The sequence below is a fragment of the Paramisgurnus dabryanus genome, chromosome 13 (genome assembly GCF_030506205.2).
Source record: "Paramisgurnus dabryanus chromosome 13, PD_genome_1.1, whole genome shotgun sequence".
Classification (NCBI taxonomy): Eukaryota; Metazoa; Chordata; class Actinopteri; order Cypriniformes; family Cobitidae; genus Paramisgurnus; species Paramisgurnus dabryanus.
Genome location: NC_133349.1, coordinates 1257714 through 1268368, shown reverse-complemented (window position 1 = coordinate 1268368; position 10655 = coordinate 1257714). Strand labels below are relative to the sequence as shown.

General features: G+C 36.7%; 1 protein-coding gene across 1 annotated transcript; it reads right to left on the bottom strand.

The window, feature by feature from the left end:
- Positions 1-1464: 1464 nt before the first annotated feature.
- LOC135717748 (uncharacterized) lies at positions 1465-4497 on the bottom strand. Its single transcript, XM_065239927.1, has 2 exons — positions 4349-4497; positions 1465-4078 (listed from the first exon to the last, which is right to left on the bottom strand). The coding sequence occupies exon 2, from the start codon at positions 4002-4004 to the stop codon at positions 1623-1625; it is 2382 nt and encodes a 793-aa protein (XP_065095999.1). The 5' UTR covers positions 4005-4078; positions 4349-4497; the 3' UTR covers positions 1465-1622.
- Positions 4498-10655: the final 6158 nt, after the last annotated feature.

Here is a 10655-nt window from a genome sequence, read left to right as displayed (position 1 = left end):
AATAAACTCTTCTGTTTGAATTCCCACATCCAAAACAAACACATTGGGTCTCATTTATAAAACTGTGTAGGATTCTTACTAAAAATCTACACGTATGAACAAAACCAAAAATGGCAAACGCCAAACAAGATTAAGACTTTAGTAAGATTAATCACCGGCAAGTGTGCGTACATGAATCATCCTCAGATCCCACCCTGCAAACCCATTCTCTCAGTTTTTTTATATATATAAATCACAACCTTCGCGTGGGAACTGGCGTATGCATGTTTCCAGCCCAGTAAAAATGAGACCCATTGTGTTATATAATTTCTTTTTCTTAATATTTTCTTTCTTCTTTTTTTATCATATCATGCTGGCATCACCATCTGAAAGTTAGGCAAATATAAAGAATACAGAAATATATATGTATATACATTTCCATTCACATTCATAAAGGGGCCGCACTGGTGCCACTTGCAAAACTAACAGTGGTTGAGAGAATTTGCATGGTCAGGGCAGTAACACGCATACATTGGTCAAACTTTAAATTAAACTATAAAGCCCCTCAATAATAGTACAAAACATATAAGTTACATATGACACTATAAACAGCCCCTTTTCATGCAAATAAGATGCTGCAGGCCATGAAAAGTGATGCCGATTACAAGTTTAAGTCCGAGATACACTGAAAAAAAATTCTGTAGATATGACAGTATTTCTGCTAGCTGGTTGCCATACTTATTGTATATTTTACATTTATGTTATTTACTGGCAACAGTTTGTTCAAAGTTAAATGAACATGAAACATTTTCAGTCTTTATCTTACAGTAAGTTACTGGCAACCAGCTACAGCATACTTCAAAAGAAAAACGGACTTTTTATTTTACCCGCGTACTCAAACGACAATAAGACACAAGCTCATTTTATTGGGTTTGTTGAAGATACAGTAAAATACAAGAATGCCCACAACCCTGATTTTATGATTGATGGCGACGCAGGTGCTATGACAACACATCCTCATCCCATTGCGTCAATATTTGACGCCACTTGACCATGCGTCAATATGTTACGCGGAGGGTATACCCTTCGCGTCATTTTTTGACGAACTGGGGACTTCAATACTATTAGGTACGCGAAATTAAACAGTTGTCGCCTGACATTGGGGTTAGGGATAGGTTTGGGTAGGGATGTCATTATGTAAATCTAACCCTAAACCGACGCGAAAATGGTAATAAAATGGTACGAAAATAGGAAAGAGAATGCAACGGACTCAATAGTATTGAAGTCCCCAGTTCGTCAAAAAATGACGCGAAGGGTATACCCTCCGCGTAACATATTGACGCATGGTCAAGTGGCGTCAAATATTGACGCCATGGGGTGACACATTATAAATGCGCGCCTGTAATGTGGCATACTGAGGTAGTGCCCAATTTAAAACCAGTATTAATCTTTCTAATATAACATTATTATGGTTGACATAATGAGAATAAATGTTTACTTGATGTTTACATCAGTAAAGTTAAGAAAAGATTTAGTAAAAAGAAGCATACAGTTATTTTTACTGTATTAACTATGGATATTCTTCTGAAATATCCCTTTCCATGCTAGTTTGGGTTTTTATAATGCCCACTCTTCTTGGTGTCTTATCTTTTTTTCCCTCTTTCCAGTAAGATCTGGGATCTCTCCTCTGGAGTGAGCTTCCACCATTTCTCAGGGCTGATATAACTTCCTTTCTCTCTGTCATTGTCGTTTCTTTCTGCCCTGGGCTTTGATTTCTCTCTACTTTTTTTAAAACCCCTATTGTTTTGGCCTCCTCTACTATTTTCCCCTGATTTTACCCATTTTGATTCTGCTTTACGCCCGGGGCGTGATGGCGATCTGTCTCCTGCTTCGTATCGATTATTCGGTCCCCGACCAGATCTCCTAGTCTGATTTCTCGGTTGTTGCTGTTTACTCTTGGATTTTTCAGCTGTGGATGTTTCCGAATATAAAAAAAAATCCTCCGCTTCATCTATGCTATATTTCCTTATTGCCTGAAAAATTAGTTTTATAAGTCCTTCTACACTTAGACCCTTGCGTGCCAATTCCTCCCACACTGACAGTCCTCCTATAGAGGTCAATACTTGCTCAAAGCGATTCTGTTCGATTTCTTCCAAAAATTTTCCCATATTTCTCCCACCATCTAGCCCAAATTCAGCTAAAATGTGTAAGTCGATGGTTTCTTTTGGCATTCCGAACTTTTCTGCATAGCGGACTAAATCTTTGATCTTTCCTCTAACTGTGGTACTTTCTAACTTAGCCCTACTCAGCATTTTCATGTGTAAATCCATTTTCATGAGCTCTTCTAAGGTTAGGCTAGGTCTTATTTTCACCACTTCATCTTTCTTGGTCTGATGTCCTCCACCAAGTGTTCCTAATAGAAACAATTTCAAACGCTGATTGAAATTATTAGCCCCAACAGGTTGATCTTCATTCGAGGCGTTTTGGTAAACAGATTCTGGGGTTTTCTCTTTGAGCCGTAACTTTCTTGGTGTGCGTGGCACCCTTATTGGTCTCTCAGCAACCAATCTCTCATAATCTGAATCTGTCTCGTCTTCACTATCTGGGTTGTCTTCTCCTGCGTCATGAAGGTGCACAGATTTCATTATTATTCTCTCAAAGGCTGCTCGGTTTGTCAAGTCCTTATGTGCCAGTATGGCTCTCTTGGCTCTTTGAGTCAATGTGGTTTCAGCTAAAATTGTCATAGTGTCTTCTTCATGAAGCAAACGCCAAACCTGACCGTGTGTTATTCCGGGTGCGAATTCTGTATCCATTTGGTCGATTTTATCTGAGAGGGGCTCTTTTTTTCTACTTTTTGCGTGTGCGGGTCTGTACGATCCTTTGCCAAGTGTAAATGTCTCCCAACTCTTACCATTTTTAGGATAAGGGTTTACTACCTGTCCGTTTTTCCCTTGAGAAGTCTTTACGCTCCCTAATAACGGATTTGGTTTGTATTCTAAGACCTCTGTTATTAGGGTAGTCAATTTCTGCCTCGGGTTTGTAATCTGATCTGACCTCCCTTCTCCAGCTGTTTCATTTTGATTCACACAGCATTTTACATTTACCAATACTTTGGCATCTGGGTGACACACAATCCATGTTCCAGGACAATTTTCAGCCTTTTTCAACAGTGCCATTACGAGGTACGTCCCCATTTTGACCTCATTAAATCCAAACATCCCTCCCGATATTATGGGCATGGCTATCATGCGATATTTATTACTTCGAGCTGACGCACAAATTTGATCTATTATTGTGTCAATAGTCATTACGGCCCTTAGCTCTTCTTCGGATTCCTGTCTCTTGCCTTTTCGAGGCCCGACAGCATGTATTACGGGTTTACCGTTCGGTCCTCCTATTTTTTGTAAGACTATATCTCCCTCTCTTAGGGGGTATTTTATTTGTTGCATTGGTTTATTTGATTCATCCTGTAATGCCCTTGTTTTAAGTTTCGTGGATGACCCGTGGCTAAGATATTCATCGGCAGCATTAACTAATACATCTGCTTCCTCCTCATCTTCTACTAGCCCTTCCTTCAAGATGATCAAATTCGATCCCTTTCCGAAATAAATCTTCAATGGCTTTTTATCCACTGATAAAGACTTATTGCTTGCGCTATGAGGGTTATAAGGTAACGGTAACCCTTTTTTTTGAGGAGCGTTCGAGCTCTTCTTGGATCCTTCCCCAAGGTTGACTTCAACCAGGGCTGTTTTCCAACTCTTAGTTGGCATGCCTTGTATCTCTGCCCCTGTATCGTCAAACACCCTTACTTTGGGAGATCCATCTTTGCCTTCTCTATTGGAGTACATGAAGTTTGGAAGCTCCGCCCCTTCCTTCACCCTGAGATTCACTACTGAAGTCATCTTTCTGATCTCTTCCCAAGGTATATGACTGGACCCACATCGACCCTGCTTGGAATGAACCATTTCGAGTTTTCCCACAGTATCTTCGGGTACTAGATCAATGGTAACAATTTGGCCCGTCATCTACCTTTCTTCTTTGAAACCGGTTTCTTCTTGAGAGTCTTTGAGTTTCTTGCTCTCCACAGGTCTTCTCAAGTCTGTGTAATGGATACAGATTGAACACACAAATGAAGTATATTTTTAGACTGGATTAAGAACTGAATACTGCAGACATTCATAAAAATCATGAACTTATATTTTTCAAAATGCACAGTAACAGCACAACGTGAAACTATAGCCTATAGTATTGTATATACAGTAGCACAATGTACTAATTCAGGATAATAAATCATAGACAGTAACAAGACAAACGTCAATATATACCATTATTTAAGATTCAAAACAGAATAAACACAAAAGCAACATACCTTTGATAGAAAATTGAAATATAAATCACTGGCTGAAGAACTGAATACTGCAGACAATTACAAAAGCCTAGAAAATAGACATTTCACATTCACTCAACTCGTTTTACAATTATTCGTCAGATCTTAAAGACACAGACAAAGTAACTATGAGAAATGTTTTCATTATTACATGTGTGAAGCACAATTAAATTTTATAACAACCTCAACCTCCGGTTTAAAGTCTTAAAGGGATAGTTCACCCAAAAATAAATATTCTGTCATCATTTACTCATCCTCATGTTGTTTTAAATCTGTTTGAATTTCTTTTTTCTGATGAACACAAAAGAAAATATTTGGATAATTGATAGTAAGCACACAGCAGATTGTAACCATTGACTTCCATAGTAGGAATAAAAAATAGACAAGAAAATGGAATTCAATGGATCTTCTTCATCATTTATCACAATACTTCCATAACATTTGTTAATCCTACTATGGAAGTCAATGGTCACTATCTGCTGTGTGTTTACCATCATTTATCAAACATATCTGATTTTGTGTTGACAGAATTTTCCTTTTTGGGTGAACTATCCCTTTAAGTAAGTTAAATGTGTGTTCAAATACAACAGGTGCGTGATCACAAGATTTGCATCAAACATATTATTCTTACAATTAATTCATTATTATATATATGCAGTGGTGGCCGGTGACTTTTTTTTTGAAGGCGCACAACATCACAACATGAATTTGGCCTCATAATGTCAAAATATGTGTTTGGTGTGTCATGGTAACCTATATCATCACGTGTCTTGTCAAAATAAGTGCCTGCTACACACAGGGTTTATGATAAAAGAGACGCTAGTGTTTGCCAGATACTCACTTTATCTCATGTGTCTAATTGTTATCTAATTCTAAATCTAATTGTTTAATTTGGGAACTGTTGAGGAATAAACAATAAACTTTGATAAAGCTGCATGAACAAAATGAAGAGGTGTTTTTCTCATCTGGTGAAAAATCCTACATGCACGCTTGAGATCTTCACGCCCACTAAAAGACTTGGGCCAAATACAGGAAATAACTCATGTAAGTAGTCAAGTGTGTAAAGACTGCAAGTATGAATATATGGACCCAGCCTGAGTCTGATGTAATGGACAGCTTCCAGGTCCAACCAATCTCAAATTCCATAGAGAAATAACAAAAAATCATGCTATACACTAGTATCATAATGCAAACTATCAAAAACATCGATCCTCATAATGTGTGATATGAACAAATAGTGCTCATGGACATCTTTTTAAACAATTCTCTATTGAAATGGACCCAGAAACTGTATTCCCTCCCTATGTATTTTTGTAGACCAACCCCAGAAGTTAGTGGGACACTTGTTCCCTCGCTAAAGAGCCCATTCATTTCTCTCTCTCTCTATTTTCTCTTCTTCTTTGTATCTTAACTTTGTTTTGTGTTGTTACATGGTTGAAATTGATTTTGAGATTGATTTGCTGTATTATATGGCATTTTGTTTTCCATTATTTCCTTAATTTCAATAAGCATCAATAAAAAAATCCCTATAGACTTTTGGATTATCACAAAAATTATAATTTTCAGCCCCATGTTGGGAGAAATGTTATATTTCTATCCTACCTGTATTCCCAAAATTCCTAACGAACACATTTCATCAACCCAAAATCTAATTGCAAAGCAAAAGATTTGTTCTCACCATCAGATCGAGTGCGTTTTCAGGTATCCAGGAACCTTGGGTGGTGTCCGTGTCAAACTCAGCTGGGTTCAGGCACTGTGGCTTGAAGTCATTTTTTGGTAATTGGTTATAAATATACGATTACACAGTGAGATTTGTTTAAGAAAGAGGTTTAACAAATCACCATTTCAAATGCTTCAGTTTAATAAACAAAGTCAAAGCAATCATTCAAAAATAACAGCAAGAAGTCTTCAACACAAACTCTCTTCTGCTATCTAATATATAGCTGCTGCTGCTTGCTTACACAACAAAACTGTCAAGACCCCTCCTTTATGGGCATACATTAAGCAAACAGATAAGCATAGGAGCTTCTTTCCACCCCACCCCCATGTGGTTTTAACAACTTATATTGCAAAGTTAAAAATGCTTTCTCTTGACCCCTAAAGGAAGCAAAGTTTCAACACACTTAATCTTTAGCCTGTTACAAGTTGCATTTGCATGTTCAAACTAACATCATTATACCTTTATCATTTCCTTTACTAACAACATAATCTTTTATTTATTCATTTTTGTATTCATTTAAGTGATTTGATTGAACAAGGTTTGCAGAAGAAAAAAGACAAAGACAAAGAGGACAGAACTGAAACTGCAAAAGGAAGACAAACTGAACTCAATAGAGAAGAAATCATCATCATCGCAACCTGGATGATTAGATTAATTAGTCAATAAGAACAAAGTAATAAAACCTTAATGATGCCGATTAAAGAAATGACAATGACAGTTACACATTTTTGTTTGAATACACATGTGTTTGATGTGTTTACAAATGAGGTTGAAGCTTTAGTGGTTTAAATATCCATATCCATATCATATGCACGCAAAATTGAAATTTGAGGTATGAATGACTTTTCACACTGCATGCTATTTAAACACATTTCATAAGAATTGGGTGAGAAATACACATTGAAACCGCAATCATAATGTTGAACAGAAAAAGTTGAAGAGTCGGGAAGAAACCAACTGCCATATATCAATTTATTCGACTTATTTAATATATATATTGTTTATGTATGTACATCTAATGTAGTTACAAAAGGGAACGTGATGATGATGAGATGTGATGGATTCATGACCAAATAAGGAGGGATTTTGAATATTTTTTGTGAAACCAAGTGTACACATTCAGCAGTTCATCAACCACATAGCCAGGCAAATGCACATTTCAATAATTAAATTGTTTCATTTTAATAAGTCGAAAAGTAATCATTGAAAAATAACCACGAGGTTCAACTTCAAACTCTCTGTAGCCCTTCAGTTATACAAAGAAACATTCAAGACTTCTCCTTATTTGGACATAAATTCATCACGTCTTTTTTTGAGTTAATGGACCCTATATACCACTATGTTTGCGGTTTCAACGTATACTCTTTCAACACGAGGCTTCAGCGCTGTTGCCCTAAGTTCACACAGGATGTAAAGATCTCAACACAAAGACAGCACTGGCGTTAACTGCTAAAGCTCGAATGTCGTCCACTACAAATCAACCATGTGTATTCAAACAAAAATGTGTCACTGTCGTTGTCATTTCTTTTATTAACCTCATTAAAGTTTTATAAGTTTGTTCATGTTTTAAATTAATCTAATCATCCAGCTTGCGTTGGTGATGATGTTTTCTTTGCATTCTTCTCTTTTCTCTTGTTTTTCTTCTCTTTTCTTTTTCTTCTGCAATGTTCAATCAAATCACTTAAATTAATTTCGGTTTGCTAGGATAGTCCACTTTATTTCTTGGGTCATACAGCAAATCTGATACAACAAACCAAAACCATTTGCATGATGATTCCTAAACTTCTCTTAAACGAGACTTTATTTAAAGGGGCTGAATGTAAGTTATTACTTAAAAAAATCTTTAAGATAGAGTTTTCATTTGTATATTTATGAGGCAACCATAATGTAATAGAAAGAATGACACCTTGAGTGTCCTCCACGGTTGTCTCTATCAGCCTGTAGGCTCTTTTCTGTGTGGAGAAGTCGGGTCCGAATTGGTGCGAAATTCAAAATGTGACGTCATGCGCGTGCTCGTCTACCTGGGCGTTCCATATAGACGCACGGCAGTCATTAGTAAACAGCGGCAATCGCTAGCATGTTTCAAATGGACTCTGTAGACGGAAAGAAGCGACCAACTTCCAGCACAATCCAGACACTCACGGAAACTCCTCGTAAGTTTAAAAAAAATCCTTATCTAGTGCAGCCAAAATAGTGCATGACTAACGTCGGGGAAAAGACAAGAGTAAACATCGGATTGGCATTTGATTCTTGGAGGGAGCTCCGCTCAGCGCTGGGTATGAAAACAGACCTTGAGCAGGTTTCCTTTTTACTGCAAAGGTAAGACATAGTTACAGGGCATCTGTAATATATTATTATGTTATTGTTTTTGTGGTGTAATGCTAACGATAGCATTTATTTTGTGGTGTAATGCTAACGATAGCATGTAGCACAGGACCGTTTCAAAAGTTACTGTCTTATATGAATTATCTTTATTCAGAGCACGAGTGCATTTAGATTGTGAGTGTCTGGAGTGTGTTTTACAGTGTCGTGTTACAAAACTTTTAGAAGTAGACTCTGTTGAAAATATAAAGTAGCACTGCAACATTTTGCTAAAATATGGTCTGTCAAACAATAACCTTACAGTACTGTAACTTTTCTTACATTTGTAAACATGCTGGTGAATCTCAATGAGCTGTCTGTGGTTGCTACGGCAACTCTGGTTGTTGTGGTCGTGCTCGTACGAGTGTGCCCACCAAGAACGAGCATGAGACTGGCTGCAGTTTCTATAACGGCCACTGGTGTCAGTAACGGTTAGAAATTTCTCAACTTACGGAGAGCCCCTTTAACCATATCTGAACCGGAAAAATCATAGCTTTGGGCCTCAGTGCCTGGGTCAGACAAAGCACCACACAAGGTTACAGAAAACCTAACAACACACTTAAATGAATGGTGAGAACAAACCATTTGCTTTGCAATGTGATTTTGAATCATTGAGATGTGCAATTGCTATGTGGTTGGTAAATTGCTGACGTGTGTTAGTTTGGTTTCAGTTCCTTCTTTTTTTCTCTTTTTCCAGTTGTCATTGTAGACGCTTGTATAATTAAATCATGCAGATCAATTTCAATTTACTGTGGTTGAGAGTGCACCTTATTTATTGGATTCACTGCTTTCAAAACAACAACACACAAACCCACGGATTGCTTTTAGGAAACTCCTAAACAAACATTACAAAAACATTAGTGCAGTCTGAATGATCTCAGTGAAAGACTACATCAGGGGCGCCACTAGCAAATTTGACACCTATGAAAGCATATGAAGATGGGCTTCCATCACACCCATTTCACACCAAACATACAAGCCAAACTAGCAATCCAAAATCTTTGTCTGCAATTTAATATACAGATCTTTTGCTATTGGTTTTGACCACTATTATCAGTCTTTAGTCAGAGATGATTTATTGTGCAAATGTAATTTTTATAGAAAAATACACGACAGTAATGAAATTTTCATAGAAAGTGCCACAAAGATTAAGCATATAATACAGTGTGTAGGAACCTAAACCCAAAAAACCTTCATCTTCATACACTAGATCATTCTGACCCTATTTATTTGTGCTTTACTGTTTTCAACATCAAATCATTCTATACAGTACATAATGTAAAGAACATTGTAGGGAAATATAAACTTCACTTCAAAAAATGACTTTTTTACTTATAAATATCTAAAAAAAATAATGTTATCAAGATGCATTTTCTGGATGAGCAAAATGACCTTAAAAATAAGACTCGTTTTTAGACCAAAAATATGAAACAAGCTCAAATGTCTGCCAATGGGGTGAGAAAATTGTGAAATTGAGAAAGGTGCAGTGTGTAAATTTTAGCAGCATCTAGTGGTGAGGTTGCGAATTGCAACAAACGGCTTAGTCCACTGCTCACCCCTCGCTTTTGAAACACATAGAGAAGCTATGGTAGCCGCCACTGGACAAACATGACATCGTTGAAGACAACTTAGTAAAAAAATTTGTCCATTAAGAGCTTCTGTAGAAAAATGTTTGCACAAAATGGTGACTTCCATGTAAGGGGACCCTCAGTGTATGTAGATAAAAAGGTCTCATTCTAAGGTAATAAAAACATAACTGTGCATTATGAAAGGTCTTTATACACCCCTGATCATATAGTTTTGTATATTATGTTGCATTTCTGTCAAGAGATCCTTCTAAAAATTACACACTACACCTTTAAGAAAAAATAAACTTATTTCAAGATTTTGTACCCCATTGGCTTGTTTTAAGCCCAAATTATTTAAATTTTATTTTTTTTGTCCAAAAACTAGATTTTGTTTTTAGGCCATTGCTTAACTCATTCTTATTATAGGCGGTGATTAATGTAACCTATTAAATTGAATTGACTATTTGGTAGCGGTTGCTGATGGTAACATTACAGCAAAAGGAAGCTCCTTGAATAAATTATATTTACATTTCTTTTAAAAAGACCATTTTGTCTTTCTCTGACCTCTTTTAGTTTTCGTATACTTCCTTATCAAAGACATCTCTAATTCGGCAGTTTACCATGTTCAAATTCAGTTATT